This window comes from Zalophus californianus, chromosome 6 (genome assembly GCF_009762305.2).
Source record: "Zalophus californianus isolate mZalCal1 chromosome 6, mZalCal1.pri.v2, whole genome shotgun sequence".
Lineage (NCBI taxonomy): Eukaryota > Metazoa > Chordata > Mammalia > Carnivora > Otariidae > Zalophus > Zalophus californianus.
The window spans coordinates 126,453,481-126,471,493 of record NC_045600.1 but is presented as its reverse complement, the minus strand read 5'-3'; the positions used below and the strand labels follow the sequence as shown (position 1 = coordinate 126,471,493).

At 39.7% G+C, this 18,013-nt stretch overlaps 1 protein-coding gene and 1 pseudogene across 1 annotated transcript; both read left to right on the top strand.

Moving 5' to 3' along the window:
* The first annotated feature begins 5,352 nt into the window (after nt 1-5,352).
* On the top strand, nt 5,353-5,634 carry LOC113910138 (cAMP-regulated phosphoprotein 19-like). The gene has a single exon (XM_035728220.1). The coding sequence runs from the start codon at nt 5,353-5,355 to the stop codon at nt 5,632-5,634; it is 282 nt and encodes a 93-aa protein (XP_035584113.1).
* An 11,115-nt stretch (nt 5,635-16,749) lies between these two features.
* On the top strand, nt 16,750-17,639 carry LOC113910391 (annotated as a pseudogene).
* The last annotated feature ends 374 nt before the right edge of the window (nt 17,640-18,013 follow it).

Below are 18,013 nucleotides of genomic sequence, written 5' to 3'. Positions count from 1 at the left end.
GTCCTTAATAAATACCGATGCAAAGATCTTCATTAAAAATGCTAGCAAAATGGGGCACCTGGGTGGCTCATTTGGTTGGGCGTCTGCCTTCAGCTTGATCCTGGGTTCCTGGGATCAAGCCCCACATCAGGCTCCCTGCTCAGTGGGGGGGTCTGCTTCTCCCTCTCCTCCCTGATCATGCTCTCCCTTGCTATCTCTGTCTCTCTCTCTCAAATAAATAAATAATATTTTTTAAAAATACTAGCAAGCGAAATTCACCAGCACATTAAGAGGATTATACACAATAACCAAATGGGTTTATTCCTGGAAGGCAAGGATGGTTCAACATATGAAAATCAATGTAACACTCCACATTAACAGAAAGGACAGAAAACACATGATCATCTCAATTGATGCAGAAAAAACATTTGACAAAATTTAACACCTTTTCATGATAAAAAAAATGCTCAATAAATGAAGAATAGAAAGAAACTACCTCAATATAATAAAGGCCATTTATGAAAATCCTATAGCTAACATCATAATCAATGGTGAAAGATGGAAAGCTGTTCCTCTAAGCAGAGCTTTTGCCACATCTATTGAACATACTATTGAAAATCCTAGCTAGAGCAATGAGGCAAGGGAAAAAATAAAAGGCATTCAAATTGGAAGAGAAGAAAATTATCTATGTTTAAAGATGATATGATTTTATATGTAGAAAACCCTACACTCCAACAAAAAACAAATAAATAAACAAACCTGATAGAACTAATAAATGAATTCAACAATTCAATTACAATAGCACTGAAAAGAATAAAATATTTAGGAATAAACCTGAGGCGAAAGACTTATACACTGAAAATTACAAATCATTGCTGAAAAAAATTAAAGGAGACACAAAATGGAGTGGGCATAAATAGAAAGACATCTTATGTTCATGGATTGGAAGACTTAATGTTGTTAAGATGTCCCTACTATCCAAAATGATCTACAGATTCAATGCAACCCCTATCTAAATCCCGTGGCATTTTTTTTTTGCAGAAATAGAAAATTTTATCTTAAAATTCATATGGAATCTCAAGGGATCCTGAATAGCCAAAACAATTTTGAAAAAAAGAAGGAAAAAGTTGGAGGAGTCCCACTTCCTGATTTCCAAATGTAGTACAAAGGTATAGTAATCAGAATAGCATGTTATTGGCATAAAGACAGACAAAAAGACCTCTAAAACAGAATAGAAATCCCAGAAATATACCTTTACATATATGTTCATCAAGATCCTCAACAAGAGTGCCAAGACCACTTCATGGGGAAAGGATAATCTCTTCAACAAATGGTGTTAGAAAACTGGATATCCATATGCAAAAGAATGAACCCTTATCTTACACCATTAAAACAACCCTTTGTTTTTTTACTCAACTATTCTCACCCACAACACTTCTGGCCAGCCACCCAATGTCCTGGTTTTTCCACACCAGCCAATTCTCCAGTTCTCAGCAGATGCTGATTGATTGGTGTCCTACAACTTACCTCAGTTCTGGCACTAACTGCCTGTAGTTAGCACAGACCCCACAAGTTAAGGGCTCAGTCTCATACCTCATACACCCGTCACAACTCCAAGTTGTCACCTGTGCTTCTGACTAACTGGCTATAAATTGAAGTTTCCCATGATCCCCTTCTCAGATTCAGTAATTGGCTAGAGCGGCTCACAGAACTCAGGGTAACACTTGCTTATATTTACCAGTTTATTATAAAGGATACAACTCAGGAATAGCCCGTTGGAATAGATGCATAGGACTGGTATGTGGGGAGGGTCGTGGAGCTTCCGTGCCCTCTCCAGGCACACTACACTTCTAGTACCTACGTCCATGTGTTCACCAACCCGGAAGCTCTCCAAACCCCTTCAGTTAGAATTTTTATGGAGGCTCTATTACATAGGCATGATTGATTAAATCATTTGGCCATGGTTGATTAAGTTAATCTCTAATCCCTTTCCCTTCCTTGGAGGTCAAGAGATAGGGCTGACAGTTCTAATCCTCTGATCACAGGGTTGGTTCCCCTGGCAAACAGTACCCGTCCCATCCTTAGAGGCTTTCTAAAAATCATCTCATTAACAGAAGCTCAGGTGTGGTTGAAAGGGGTTTTTTATAAAAAACAAAAGATGCACCATTCACCTTTATCACTCTTACCACTTAGGAATTGCCAAGGATTTTAGTAGCTTCCTGTTAGGAAAGGAGATGAAAACCAAATATATATTTATTATAAGTCACAATATTACACCACATACAAAAGTTAACTCAAAATGGATTAAAGACTTAAATGTAAGACATAAAACTATAAAATTTCTAGAAAAAGACATAGGGAAAACTTCATGGCACTGGGTTTGGCAATGATTTCTTGGATACAACAACAAAAGCACAGGCAACCAAAGCAAAAATAGACAAATGGGACCACATCAAACTTCAACTTTGTGCATCAAAGGATTCAGATTGGCAAAATGAAAATTTCTGAGTATTTGTTTCACCACAGTGCGAATATACTTAGAATTGCTGAACTGTACGCTTTAAAGTAGGTAAGAGGGGAAAGGAAACCTGGATGATATTTGCAAGTGGTATATCTGATAAGGGTTTAATATCCAAAATATATAAAGAACCCATGCACCTTACATAACTCAATACACACACACACACACACACACACACACACACACACACACACACACACACAACAAATAATCCAAAGTGGGCAAAGGATCTGAATGGACATTTGCCCAAGGGGGCCAAAGAGATAGCCAATAGGTACATGAAAAAAATGCTCAACATCAGTAATTAACAGAAAAATACAAACAAATCAAAACCACAATGAGATATCACCATACACCTGTCAGAATGGCTAGAATCAAAAAGACAGGAAATAACAGGAATTAGTGATAATGTGGAGAAAAGGAACCCTCATGCACTATTGATGGGAATGTAAATTGGTGCAGCCACTGTGAAAAACAGTATGGAGGGGCCTACACATTTTTTAAATAGAATTACCATATGACCCAGTAATTCCATACTGGGTATTTACCCAAAGAAAATGAAAACGCTAATTCAAAAAGATATATGCACCCCTATGTTTATTGCAGTATTATTATAATAGCCAAAATACGGAAGCCACCCAAGTGCCCATTGATAGATGAATGGATATATGCACACATCTTCTTTATCCATTAACTGGAGATAAAAAGACGAACAAAAATATAGGCTCTTCAATACAGAGAACAAACTGGGGGTTACCAGAAGGGAGGTGAGTAGAGGGATGGGTGAAATAGATACAGGGATTAAGAGTACACCTATCTTGGGCACCTGGGTGGCTCAGTTGGTTAAGTGACTGCCTTGGGCTCAGGTCATGATCCTGGAGTCCTGGGATCGAGTCCCGCATCGGGCTCCCTGCTCATCAGGGAGTCTGCTTCTCCCTCTGACCCTCTTCCCTCTCGTGCTCTACATCTCTCATTCTCTCTCAAATAAATAAATAAAATCTTTAAAAAAAAAGAGTACACCTATCTTGATGAACACAGAGAAATTTATAGAATTGTTGAATCACTATATTGTACACCTGAAACTAATTTATCACTGTATGTTAGTTATACTCAAATAAAAAAGAATATTATGCTCAGATATTTGACAACTTAGTTGAAATGGACCTACTCCTTGAAAGACAAAATCTACCAAAACTCACACAATGAGAAATAGATATCTGAATAGTTCTACATCTATTAAAGAAGTTGAATGCATAAATAAACTTCAAAACAGAAAGCATCCAACTCAGATGGTTTCATGGGTAAGTTCTATTAATCATTTAAGTAAGAAGTGATATCAATACTCTATAATCTATTGAGAAAATCAAAGCAAAGAGAACACTTCCTAACTCATTCTATGAAACCAGCATGACGTTAATACCAAAGCTAGACAAAAATATTTTGAGGATGTAAAATTAGAGATCAACATCCCTCATGAACATACATGCAAAAATAATAAAAAAAATTAGCAAGTCAAATTCAACAATGTATAGAAAGAATTATATACCATGATCAACTGGCATTTATTCCAGAATACAGTACTGGTTCAGTATTTGAAAATCAATTAATGTAATCTATCACATCAACAGGCTAAAGAAGAAAAAAACATGATCATATCAATAGATGCAGAAGAAGCATCTGACAAAATCCAACATCCATTCAAGATAAAAATTCTCAGCAAACTAGGAATGACGGGAACTTCCTCAAACTGATAAAGAATATCTATAAAAATTCTACATAATACTCAATGGTGAGAAACTAGATGCTTTTCCCCCCAGGATAGGGGAAAAAACCATAAATGTCCCCTCTTCCCACTCCTATTCAACATCATACTGGAAGCCCTCACTGATGCAATAAGATAAAAAAGAAAAATAGAAAGTATGCAGATTGGAAAGGAAGAAATAAAATTGTCTTTGTTTACAGATGACATGATTATTTATGTAGGAAAACCTCAATTAATTGACAACAACAACAAAACAAATTCCTAGAACAAACTAGTGATTGTAGGAAGATTGCAGGGCATAAGTGTAATATATGAGTTTTCAGCCAATTGCTTTCCTATATATCAGGAATTAAGAGGGTGCCTGGGTGGCTCAGTTGGTTAAGCGACTGCCTTCGGCTCGGGTCATGATCCTGGAGTCCCGGGATCGAGTCCCACATCGGGCTCCCTGCTCAGCGGGGAGTCTGCTTCTCCCTCTGACCCTCTTCCCTCTCGTGCTCTCTATCTCTCATCTCTCTTTCTCTGAAATAAATAAATAAAATCTTAAAAAAAAGGAATTAAGAATTGGGGTTTATTTTAATTGAGGTATAGTTGACATAGAACATTATATTCATTTCAGGTGTACTATAATAATTCAATATTTGTATACATTACAAAATGATCACCACAATAAGTCTAGTTAACATCTTACCACACAGAGTTACAAATTTTTTTCTTGTGATGAGAACTTTTAAGATCTACTCTATTAGCAATTTTCAAATATGCAATGCAGTGTTATTAACTATAGTCACCATGCTGCACATGACACCCCCATGACTTATTTTATAAGAGGAAGTTTGTATCTTTTGGCCACCTTCACCCATTTCACTCACCTCACACCATCCACCTCTGGCAACCCCCAGTCTGTTCTCTGCATCTAGTAGTTTGTTTTTAGGTTTGGTTTTTTTTTTTTTTTTTTTTTTGCTTTGTTTTAGATTCCACATACAAGTGAGATCATAGAATATTTACTTTATCGGCCTGACCTATTTAACATAAAGCCTTCAAGATCCATCCATGTTGGCAGAGCCGGAGAAGTGGGGTAAGAGGGAGATGTATGTCCACAGACGTCCCTGAGGCAGCCTCCGTGGAGAAGCAGAAGGAAATAAAAGATAAAGTGACTAGTCCAGAGAAAGCCGAAGAAGCAAAATTACAAGCAAAATCCCCATCTGGGCAAAAGCCTGGAGGTTCAGATTTCTTAAGGAGACAATTGCAGAACAGGCAAAACTATTTTGATTCTGGGAATTACAACAAGGCTAAAGCAAAAATGAACAAGCAACTTTCTACTGCAGCTCTGGATAGGACAGAGGTCACTGGTGACCACATTCCCGCTCCATAGGACCTTCCTCAACAGAAACTGTCCCTTGTTGCTAGCAAGCTGGCTGGCTGATTAAAAGAGCTAAACTGGAAAGGAAGAAGAAAGAAAGAAAAAGAAAGGAAGGAAGGAAGGAAGGAAGGAAGGAAGGAAGGAAGGAAGGAAGGAAGGAAGGAAGGAGAAGAGAGAGAGAGAAAGAAGGGAGGGAGAAAGAGAATGGATGGAAGGGGGAGGGAGGGAGGGAGAGGGGAAGAGAGAGAGGAAGAGAGAAAGGAAGGAAGAAAGAAAAAAAGAAAAAGATCTATTCATGTTGTTGCAAATGGCAAGCTTTCATTCTTTTTCATGGTTACATAATATTCCTTTATATATGTCTATATGGTTTCCTTTTGCAGTCACTGACTGTGATCCCAAGGCTTTCTGATCTTTGAGCAGCCCTACTTATTCTACCAAAAGTCAAGTAAACTTTTCTAGGTATGGAAAACAGAGATCTGACGCAGATAATCTTGAAGTTTCTTTCAAATTCTATTATTCCCTGATTGCCTCCAGATGGTATTGGAAACATTTCTTAGCTTCTATGGTTCCCATGCATTACCTCATTAAATCTCTGCAAAGTTTCAGGTGTGTGCTTTAAATACCTTTCTGCCTGATTTTAGATAAACTGCTACTGAAATTATAACCCTTTTATGATATGATTGTTTAGTGTTCAATTTTTGTATTATAAAACTACAGAAAATCTTAAAATATGTTTTCTGATAGATCTAGGGCAGCAAATCCCTTCTGGATATTTTCCTCTGAAATTACATTGAAAGAAATAAACAGCTGTCAGGAGTATGAAGCCTAAACCATTAGATTGCTGAGTCAGTGCTCTGGAAGTTACAATATGTCCTAGAATGCAAGTCACATGCCCTGACATTCAAGTCCTCATTTTCTTTTTTGAGGGTCAACATAAATTAGTAGTGGTAGGTTGAAAAGAGAACAGGAGAATTACTGGCAAACCCAAAGGCATGTACAAGTGGCAACCAACATTCTAATTGTGCAGAGTCAAACATACAGATGATAGTCAAAATATGATTACTACCTAATTTTTGATGGAAAGTCTTTTCTTTAGGAAATGGTTCTCTTTGTCCATTATAGGTGCTGAATTATAGATGCTGAATTCAGAAAAATCTGAATATTTCTTTGTTGCTTCGTCTTGTTTTCTCCTGCAAGACCCTATAAAGCATTTGTAATGAAACACAGTATTCTACAAATATAAAACCAATGCATTTTACCCTTAAGCCATATTCCATTCGAACTTCTCACATCTTGAAGGAGAGTCAAAAGGCTTATTGCCAGGTATGTGCCCTCTTTGGCAAGATACTAGGCTTGAAATCCAGGCTTTGTGGATTTGGTTGATTTTTTTTTTTTTTTTTTTTTTTGCCTGCCATTCAAATGGCCTACACCTGACTTTCAGCTTAAACCATCTCCTAAAGTGAAGAGAGAAGAGAGTCTTACCATCTGTCTCTACTGAGCATTGGGACTTTGTTCAGTCTGGCAGAAAAAGGCTCTCAGAGAGGAGATGCAAAAGAAAGCCTACCTCCTTCCCTCTGAAGGAGGGTGATAGAAGAAGAGCAAGAAGGGTCTGGCCAAATGGTCAACCTGATGTAGGTGCTGAGCCTGCTTCATGAAGATCCAGCAGGAAGGGATGCAGAATGCGTGGGCTCTGCAGGAAGCAGCCAAGTGGGGTCCTTTGAACCAACATGAGATGGTCCAGCCTACTTAGGAGTACTGAGCAGAGTGGTCAGCCAGGGAGTTTTCCAATCCCAGCAGGGCCCTGAGCTGAGATCCACAGGGCTGGCCCTGAGTCAATGGTGGTGGGATGAGGCCAGGCTGCACAGGGCACAAAGGGGTTGCATGGAGGGCACTATGGGCTCTTAGATGGAGGAAAAGTGAGATGGAGGCGAAGCAGGGCCTTGGGGACTATGCCCCATGGGAATGGCTCTTGAGGAGGTTGCAGGTCGCACTACAAATCTACCAGCTCAGACCTCAGCTCAGAAGCCAGCAGGGAGCCCAGCAATCAGGCAGCCCATCAGGTATCACCAGGATCTAGCGGAAGACCATAGCAGATGAGAATACCTGGTCAGAAGGAAACTGGAAGGCTGAGAAGTACCCACAGGATGGTTAAAAGTATCGTGTGCATCTAAGGTTTACACTCGATGGGACTTTTAGTTGGGTTCTGTTGGTTTGTTTGTTTTGTTTCCCTGCAAGAAATGGGAAGTATTGAAAGGAGGCAAGAAATTACGTAAACAAAATAAGAAATGACATGTTCTGTGCACTTCCAAACTGTGGCCTGTATCATCGCAGGTAGCTTACAGGTTGACAGGAAGGACATGCGAGCGCACACATTCACACACACACACACGCACGCACGCACGCACACACCTGCTGTAACCCAGGTACAGAACTTAACAGAAGTGAACCATGAAGCAGAGCAAAGCAGACACAACCTTCTATGCAGGCCTTTCTCCTGACCCGAAGTTCCTTCCAGGGCTCACAGCTGCCAGTAAAAGCTTGTCCTGCAAAGGAAATACTGTCAAATTCTTGTTAAGGCTCATGCAGTGGGGTTCATGGCACCATTTCAGAAGAACGTCCCCTGTTAGTTTTAAGAGAGCATTCACCAACATGGAGAGCTCCTAGTTCTTGAAGTGAAGTTGGCCTCAGTGCAGCCAGTTCTCATCCCGGGCCAGTGCCCAGGGCCCTGAAAATCAGCCAGCTTTCCAGCATTCCAGGGAGCCTGTGTTAGGGAATTATTTTTTTAAGTAGGCTCTGCACCAGGGTGGAGCCCAGTGCAGGGCTTGAACTTACCACTCTGAGATCAAGACCTGAGCTGGGATCAAGAGTTGGACGCTTAACCAAATGAGCCACCCAGGTGCCCCATAAGAATTGTTGTTGTTGCTGTTATTGTTGTTTAATAACACTTGAAAGACGAAACGTTTTCATGTGTACAGATTATTAGGGGTGTTATGTGCACATTATTTTATTTACGTAATTAATTTTTTATCGGGTCAACGTTTACTGATCTGAGAGTTCTTAGAATGCAGTGATCAGTGACAGAGTATCTCCTTCAGGTCATTGCAGTGTGGTCATGGGGGACTTGGCATCTTGGCACAGAAACTGCTCCCCTGGGGTGCAAGACACATTTCCTGTCTATCTAGCAATACCCAGGACCAAGCCAGGATGAAGAAAGTTTTTCCCGGACGAAATCAGATTGACCCTTCCAAATCCTTTCAGAAGTTGCCCATCTCTTGAACTTTATATGGAAGCTCAAAAAGCTATACAATTTTTTCCTTATACTGTATTGAATATGTTTATTGCAGTATCTATTATTTCATCTTTTTTTTAATTAGTCTCTGAAATAGCAGTTGTGAAGGCCTCCTTTCTACCATGTTAAGTTGATTCGGGTTTTCCTTCTTTTCTTTCTGAATACTGCCCTAGGTCACGTCTTTATTTCCCTATTTTATTTCTCATATCTGTATTTTTTTTGCCATACTAAGTTACCACAAGAATTTCTAATACACTCATGATAATGTTCAACTATATCTGTTGGGATCAGAAGTCAGAATCTGTTTTGAACCTTAGAAAAGCTTTTCATGGCCAACAAATCTAGGACTGTGGGACTCTCCCTTTTGCGGAAGAATTTGGTGGGAATTTGATAGACCCCGAAGCATTGGAAGCATTTGTGTTTGGAGTTAGGCACAATGGTCATGGCCCCATGTTTGGAGGAAGGTGAGCACCGTCAGCAGCAGAGGGTTATCACCTCAAGGGGGACGCTGGAAGTTCCTTTTTCTGATTTTTCACACAGAATGTTGATGAATCCAGACTCTGTAAGTCTTTCCTGTTGGGTTCATTCTCTGTTGTGAGAATGGCCATGACTTTATCAAACTATGGTACTGCATGTGAAACACTAGACAGAAAGGCCTCACTTCCCACTGGAAAATCCTAAAGGCAGCCAAAACTCTAAAAAGATGAGCTAAAGCACATGGGTAGGGTGTACTGTTCCAGGCTCTGCATTTTAAAATATGTTCAAAGAACTAATTGGCTGAGGTTTTTGGTAATGGGTGCAGCATTTGTCTCCACTAGTATTGGTCAGATATCTTAATGGGGGCTCTCTTGGCATTTTGGATGGGATAATTCTTTGTTCAGAACTCTCTTACATATTGCCAGACGATGAGAGTCTTGGGCCTACAAGCACTAAATCACAGTAGTGTTTCTATGTTTTCATAGCAACCAATAACACCCTCTATACATTTCTGAACACCCTCTTGGAAGTCATCCTTCTTCCAGCTCAAATCCACTAGCTCTAGCCTAAGACATATGAATGAATGATTTCAGAGCACTTTGTTAAAGTTAGAATTTCATGTTTGTAATCAATTCTTTAGATCAAAAGTTAGATTTTTAAACTTTCAATCTATTAGTAGAAATACTAGATCCAACTGGAATCATGCTAGTCTCCCCCTAGTTGGCCCTAAGTTTTTTAGAGTCTTTCTACATGAAGTGTGATCCTCAGACCAACAGCATGAGCATCACCTAGAAGCTTGTTAGGAATGTACAATCTACGGAATCAAAGACTGTATTTTGACGGGCTCCTCACTTAATCTATACGTACATTAAAGTTTGAGACACAGTGCTTTTTTTTTTTTGAAACGATCCTGAAACAGTCTTTTACTTTATTTGCACGAAAATACTCATGTTTGGATATTGTTTAATGATTTACAAGAAAAGTATATAAATTTGTATATACAGGTACACACTTAACTACATTTGTTTTGTTTTAGTTTTTGATGCAGTGTTCCATGATTCATTATTTGCGTATAACACCCAGTGCTCCTTGCAGAATGTGCCCTCTTTAATACCCATCACCAGGCTAACCCATCCCCCCACCCCCTCCCCTCTAGAACCCTCAGTTTGTTTTTCAAAGTCCATCAGAGACACAGTGCTTTAGAGAATACCCCAGACAGTCTTGTGATAGCTTCTTGTAGTTAGACTGTCGCCCCCTAGTGGCACAACTGATTAGCATCCCAACCCCCAATGATATAAACCCTTCCTATTTGCACTTCCCCGTTGTGGTGAACGTAGAAACTTCTCTGCCAAAGAACCATCGTGTTCCTACCCAACCTGGGTTCCAACAACGTCAACTGAGGTGTCTGGTAATTATGAGAAAGCCAGAATATCAGGTGATCTCAGTTATTCCTATCACAGTCTGTGATCGTATAATAGAGTCTGTCACCAGGCCTGGAGTTATGCTAGGTCAACCTACATTTTAAGATAAAAGCTGGAATTATTTGCTCACTGCCTGATGTTGTCTATCTTTCCCATTTGATGCTGTTGTTATTTTATTTTTAACCTGACCTTTTTCCTAAAGAAAATCCTATGATCAGATTCACCCATTCCTATTTTCTGTCATCTGCAGCAACGAAAGTCCAAAAGGCCCCAAGACCACAAACATCCAAAGGAACAAATGAATGGGGGATTGTCTTTCTGTGTGACCAGCAGGGACTCATATAAAGGGCCACTTGTGCCAGTTTCGTTTACAATCAGCTGACTCTCTGGACACTCTGAGCATCAGTAGCCCTGGAATTTGCCTGCTCCTGTCTGCAACTGGTTCAACAGTGAACTTAGACCAATTAAATTTCCAAAGATACCCTGAGAACAAGTCCACCTGGGCCCAAGTGCACATCACTTCTTTGTTGCTTGTGCCAACTGAACTCACACTTGCCCAGAAGTTAGCAAACATTTTGCAGGTTGTCAACAAAGAAAAGGATGGGCAATCCCAGCCAATTCATTGTGGGATTATCCTTTTTCCTTTCTGCCTAAAATCTGCTAGATCTTAGGGTCCTACCCAAGGAGGTTTTTAGGCATATTTAGGTGTATTATGGGTTTTATTTTGAAGGGGCATTTTTAAAATTATGGTAAAATACATAAAACAAAACTTACCATTTTAACTATTTTAAAGTATATAATTCAGAGGCATTTAGTATATTCACGTTGTTATACAACCATCACCACTGTTTTCAGAATCAATTTTTAGAAAGATTTCTGTAATTCTGACCATCTTCTATCCTCTGTTATGTATTTAGGAAAATTATGTTTTCTCACTTTTTATGTTCAACCAGGACACATTTGGTTTATCCAATTTTAAAGATCTTCTTGGGGCGCCTGGGTGGCTCAGTCGTTAAGCGGCTGCCTTCGGCTCAGGTCATGGTCCCAGGGTCCTGGGATCGAGCCCGGCATCGGGCTCCCTGCTCCAAGGGAAGCCTGCTTCTCCCTCTCCCGCTCCCCCTGCTTGTGTTCCTTCTCTCGCTGTCTGTCCCTCTGTCAAATAAATAAATAAAATCTTTAAAAAAAAGAAAAATATCGTCTCACATCACTTATGCACTAATGATGAAAGGTGAATGTAGAGAAGTATCTGGAACTATCTTCAGGCTCATTGTATACAGAGGACTATTTTTGATTCTCTAATAGTCCCCATTGTATCTTTATTATTACTTATGCACACTGTTTTTTTCCCCTCTATATAGCCTTTTCACTAAGCCTAAACAAATCTAAGCAAGCACAATACAAATAGAAGAGGAAAGCCATTAATTATATATGTGTTAGTCTTCATAAATTCAAAGCAACTGTCCCACTTTAATGCTTTAAAAACCATTATACAACAATGACTATTTTTAAAGTCCTTTACTGTGTGGTGAAATAAATACTTTGTTCCTTTCATATATCCCCAAATATATTTCTATTTATAAAATAAACAGATTTGAAGCACACATTTGAAAGCTTTCTGATTTTATTAGGGGGCTGGTACTCAGAGGCAAAAAAAACAAACAAACAAACCCAAAATATTGGTACCAAAAAAAAAAAAAAAAAACTGTTGTCAGGAAAATTTGGGGTTGTTGTCTTAATAAGATAAGACATGACTAAGGCATATCAGACATGACCCCTTGTTGTGGGTCAACAAGGCTGTGATTAAGTTCTTGTTCTACTTGTTGGTTGTAGTTTTTCATTATTCTTATCTTTTTATAGCCACCTGCCCTAACTAGTAAAAGTTTCATTCTAATTTTGGGTTTGAGGCACCTTCTTACTTAAGCACCATCCACAGAGAGAAATGATTCTCCAGCCAGTCATACATGCTCTGTATTTTTCATTTTGGCACACAAGGCATCAAACCAACTTTGTTGTATCTGGGCTGTTTTTTTTATCAGTTATAACAACAAACTTTGCCTTCAGCTTTTCTTAGAATTTGTGTATTACTACTCAGCCACTTGCACCCTCTACTGAATACCAGTTATAGAAGATGCCACATTTAGATGATTATTTTGGTAAACAGCAAATCAGTTATGAAAAAGTTGTGACAAGACAAATTTCAAGCACTGGATATCCCTAAGATCAAACTGAATAACTAAGCCAGGCAAAGGTTTAATCCGCTTTCAGTAAACGGCTTGTTTACTTGCATTGTCAGATATTTTAAAATTTTCTATAATCTCTTACATGCTCTTCTTAAACATATCATACTGAGCAAAATTCACTCTATGAGTTATATGTTATACACATAAACACATGTTTCTGGAAATCATGATTTGGGATAGACAAGTAAACACATTGGTGGAGTCTTTGAAGTTGAGTCAAGAAGACTATCTTAAAATGTCTAAATCTAAAATCTTAAAATATCTAAATCTGAATATGGTCAGCCATACTTGGAAGGGGGTAGGTTTCCTGTGAGTGGCTCCAGGGGGCAGATAACTGACCATGGGAGGAGTCCAGAAAGGCAGCTTCATCTTTGCAAATGGAAAACTTCTCTAGAATTTAGAGCCATTCAACAAGGGAACAGATTACCTTCGCAGGTGGTTTGTCTCTCGAAATGTTCGAACAAGTACATATAGGAATATTGTAAAAGCAGTCCGTGTCGGCTACTTAACGTCTTACCTCCCTTCTGACCTCACTTGGCTTAATAAGCCAGATTGCTAAGGGTAATTGAACATCAGGTTTATTGTTGGATTATGAAATACAGTGGCCTCAGAGAGTATGTGGATTCATGATTGTTTTGCTTCTATCTGTGAGGTAGGTTGTTTCCAAAGATGGTCACACCAATCCATCCCATCCTGTATGCCTTTCTGCATTGCGACTTTGCCAACAAAGAAATAAAGTCTCTTTCCTCTTTCCTTGAATCTGGACTGGCCCTGTGACTTTCTCTGACCAATAAAATTCATTGCAAATGGTAACTGTGATTTCTTTGTCTTATGACATCTTGCAGTTGCCGTTTCTGCCCTCGGGTGCCAGCTGCTATGTAGACAAGTCCAGGCTACCCTGTTGGAGAGGCCACCTGGAATGAGATGGGCCTGAATGATAAGAGGTCAAACAGAGGAGAGACAAGGTGCCCAAACTGACAGCCAGCACCAACTGGCAGACAGCATGGATTTTCCAAACTTATCTGCCCCACCTGACCAAACCAAAGCTGAGATGAACTGTTCCCCACTAACCCTTGCCCAGATTCCTGACTCACAAAATTGTGAGCAATAAAATGGACATTGACTTAAACTACTAAATGCTAGGCTGGTTTATTACACAGCAATAACAACAGATATCCGAAACAGAATTGGTATCTGGAAGTGGGTTGCTGCTATAACAAAAATCTAAAACCCCCGTCATTGTTTCTGATACTGGGCGGCAAGAGAAAGTTCGTTGAGGAAGCTGTCTGATCAACCTGGAATAACAGTGAGAAAATTGCCCTTGGAAGCTCAAAAAAAAGAGTAAGCTATGTTACAGAGTGGTAGAATTTTTTGGCCACACTATCACCTGTGGGATCATGGAAGCTAGGAGATGCAGCTAATGAACTCACCGATTTGAGCAAATGAGGGTATCACCTGTCCGGTTGATGTACAACTGCCCCAGCTCCAGAACTGTTTGGTTTCATCACTCTTTCTCACCTCTTAGGCCTCCAGTCAATGGCTCTGAATTTGCTGATGTGGATAAGGAGATTTCCAGGCAAAATACTGAAAATACAATTGGCTTCTCTCAGCCACATTGATAAAATACAGGAAGAGAGAGATTAACTGAACAAGGAACTGTTTAGTTTTTAGGCAGGATAAAGAAGAAATATAGAAAACCGAGGACAGCCATTCAGGCCAGCAAAACATTATCAAAGTAAGAAATGGGCCTCAGAGTAAAGATTAAATCAAGGGTTTGGCTAAAAATCCCTGGTTAAAACCTCTATAAGACTAAAGGCGGCATCTAGTAGACTCTCCCATCTAGACACTTTCTAAGAATATTAAGGGCCTATTTTCCCACAACAGCCTTGCCTGTGGGCCAAAGAGAAGCCCATTTTAGAAAAAAAAAATATGAATATAGTTTTTTGTTGTTGTTTGTTTGTTTTTGCTATGGTGTGATACCCAGTAACATTCAGAGGGAACCCGGAACATTTTTAAGATAAATACTTACTAAAGTACCATAAGCTTTAACTAAAAGGCATAGAGACAGTTCAAAATGAATAGAGCTCTCTAGGCCCCCACTGTTTTATGGGCAAGAAGCAGGTTGAGAGAACATCTTCTAATGAAAAGAAAAAACAAAAGTGTAGAGCCAAGATCACAGAGGATAAATTCAAGAGCTTCAAACAAATAATGACCAGGGAAATATTTGTTGCCCCCTGTAGATATGTGCCTGGCTGGACTTCAGAATTGCAAAGGACAAGTGATTGCTATATGCTTCCTGTTCTTTTCCTTAGTTTGTATCACTCAGATGACAGGAGATCCTAATAATATTGCCTGGACTTCAGAATTGCAAAGAACAAGTGGCCATTATATGCTGCCTGTTCTTTTCCTTAGTTTGTATCACTCAGATGACAGGAGATCCTAATAACGTTGCCTGAGCCCCTTGCTGAGGGTGAGTGAAGGCACACATTCTTCTCAATGTCTTTGAGGAGCACAAAACCACCCAACTCCTATCTGTGCATATCATCTTCCACAGCTGAGCTGGTTCAATAGGAGGGTCATCTCACTATCCCACACATGCTGTCCCCGCTATACCTTGCATCACATAAAACAGATTTCCTTTCCTCAAAAGCATTGTTCACACAAAGCATGTGTATATAAAGCAGATTATAACAAAGATCTGAATTACCAGGGAGAGTGGAGGCATCTCGAATCTCCAATCTTTTTCCTTAAAAAGTTCCTTGAACATATTTACCAGCTCAGGCTCCAGCCTTCTGCCGAACTACTTAGCCCTCTCTTCCCCTCTTTCTTCTTCTCTGTCCTCCACCCCCAAATCTCTGGCCCTTCCTCTGAAGAACTAAGCGCTGGGACTCTATTTGAATATCCAAAGGCTCTGCCAAACTGGAATTTCTCGAACCCTTCTCTCTCTTCCACCAGTGTATGTTAGGAGAAAAGAGCCATAGAGAGATTTCTTTCTTCGCTGATATGAATTGCTCTGCCTTCCTCAGAAAGCAGAGGTAGTTATGGTTAATTTGGGCTCTATATTTTCCCTTTTGCATTATTTTTAGACAGCACTAAGTTAAAACAACAGTCTAGATAAGAGTTTACATAATTATATTTAAGGCTAAAGTAGAAACCACTAAGAATGGTAAGATGCTGAGAATATGTTTTATTCCATGTGAAATTTAGTACTATTTTAAGCTTTTTAAGATTATGATTATAAAGAAAATAATATAATCTCAAATTGAGATAAATATCTGCTATGAAAGACAAAAATAGGGTGGGATGGAGGAAGAGGCTGAGATTCTCCAAGGTTGCCACCCACAAGCATCAGATCATTGCTTCACTCTGGCCATTGATTTCAGTAGCTCAAAAGCTAAATAAATACCAAAGTGAAACTTTTTTTTAAACCATTGGCTGGCATGCTTATTTTAATTGTACAATTTTAATTACAATATTTAAACTAGTTACAGCTGTATAATTTAGTCATATTTATTATTTTAACATATTTGTATTATGTATATAAAATACATTGTGTCATATAGGTAAAGCTGTTGAAATATTGCCAAAATGGTTCTTGGTATTTCAAAAACTAAGCACAAACTGTATGGGAGAGGTTTAATAGATTGAACTACGTGAAAATATAAAATCTCTACTCATCGAAATGCATGCTTAGAGCTTTGGAAACATGGCGGAGCAAGAGCAAAGAAAAAAGATCCCTTTGGCTCCAGAAAATCTCCTGAAAAAGAGGAAGGCTTATCGGGCCCTTAAAGCCACTCAAGCAAAGCAGGTGCTTTCAGACAAGAAGGAGCAGAAGAACATAAAAGAGCTCAAGTTTAAGCGACTGGAATGATTCCTACGATTCCTGGCGACAGCAACGTGACAGGGTGTGCCTCAAACATCTTAGAAGTGAAACATCATGGCTTAGAAGTGCCAGATAAACATTCCTTGGACTTTGTTGTTCACATCCAAAGGATTAATGGGTACAGAGGACCCCTGCAAGGCTTCGCCTGAAGATTTTCAGTGGTGTCTTTGTCAGAGTGATCCCCCCAGACCATAAAAATGCTGCGTATATAAAAATGAACCTTATGTGACCTGGGGATTTCCAAATTTGAAGTCTGTCCGGGAGCACATCTGGAAACGTAGACAAGCCAAAGTCAAGAATAAAACCATCCTGGGGCACGTGGGTGGATCAGTGGGTTAAGCTTTTGACTCTTGATCTCAGCTCTGGTCTTGATCTCAGGGCCCTGAGTTCAAGCCCCCTGTTGGGCTCCACGATGAGCATGGAGGTACTTACAAAAAAAAAGGAAGAAGAATAAAGCCATCCCTTTGACTGACAACACAGTGATTGAGAAGCACCTGGGGAAGGATGGTGTTATATGCTCAGAAGACCTCATTCATGAAATTGCCTTTCCAGGGAAGAATTTCCAGATGATCTCTGAGTTCTTATGTCCTTTCCATTTCTCATGGGCCCCTCCTGCTGCCAATAACAGGGTGGGCTTCCTCAAGGAGGTGGGCTTACCTGGTTATTGAGGCGAATACATCAATCAGCTCATTTGGCAGCTGAATTAAATCTAGGCTATCTGAAACACAGTGCATTGGAAGTATGTGTTTTGTCTTTTGGAATTGTTATCAGTCCCTTCCAAGAAGATTATTTTCTACTCTATCCTCAGAAACTAGTGGGAGGGGTCAAGGAAAAGATGTTGAGATTCCTGAAGCACTTCTCATCACAGCCCAGTTCCAAGGAAAAGTTCCAGTCCTTTTTCAATGTTGGCTGCCACTGCCACCTCTCAAGTCAGCAAAGGACTCGTGCCATGGAAGAGGGAGTCCTGCTGTGTCACATCTTCTATCCTGGGGTTTAAGGTTGGTGAACGAATACCCAAGCATGAATACAAGACAGCAGTGGACCAAGCTCAGGGACATATTTGAACCTGGGGGTTCCTGGG

Coding starts and splice junctions, on each gene's coding strand:
- LOC113910138 (XM_035728220.1), top strand. CDS start 5,353: ATGTCCACAGACGTCCCTGAGGCAGCCTCCGTGGAGAAGCAGAAGGAA.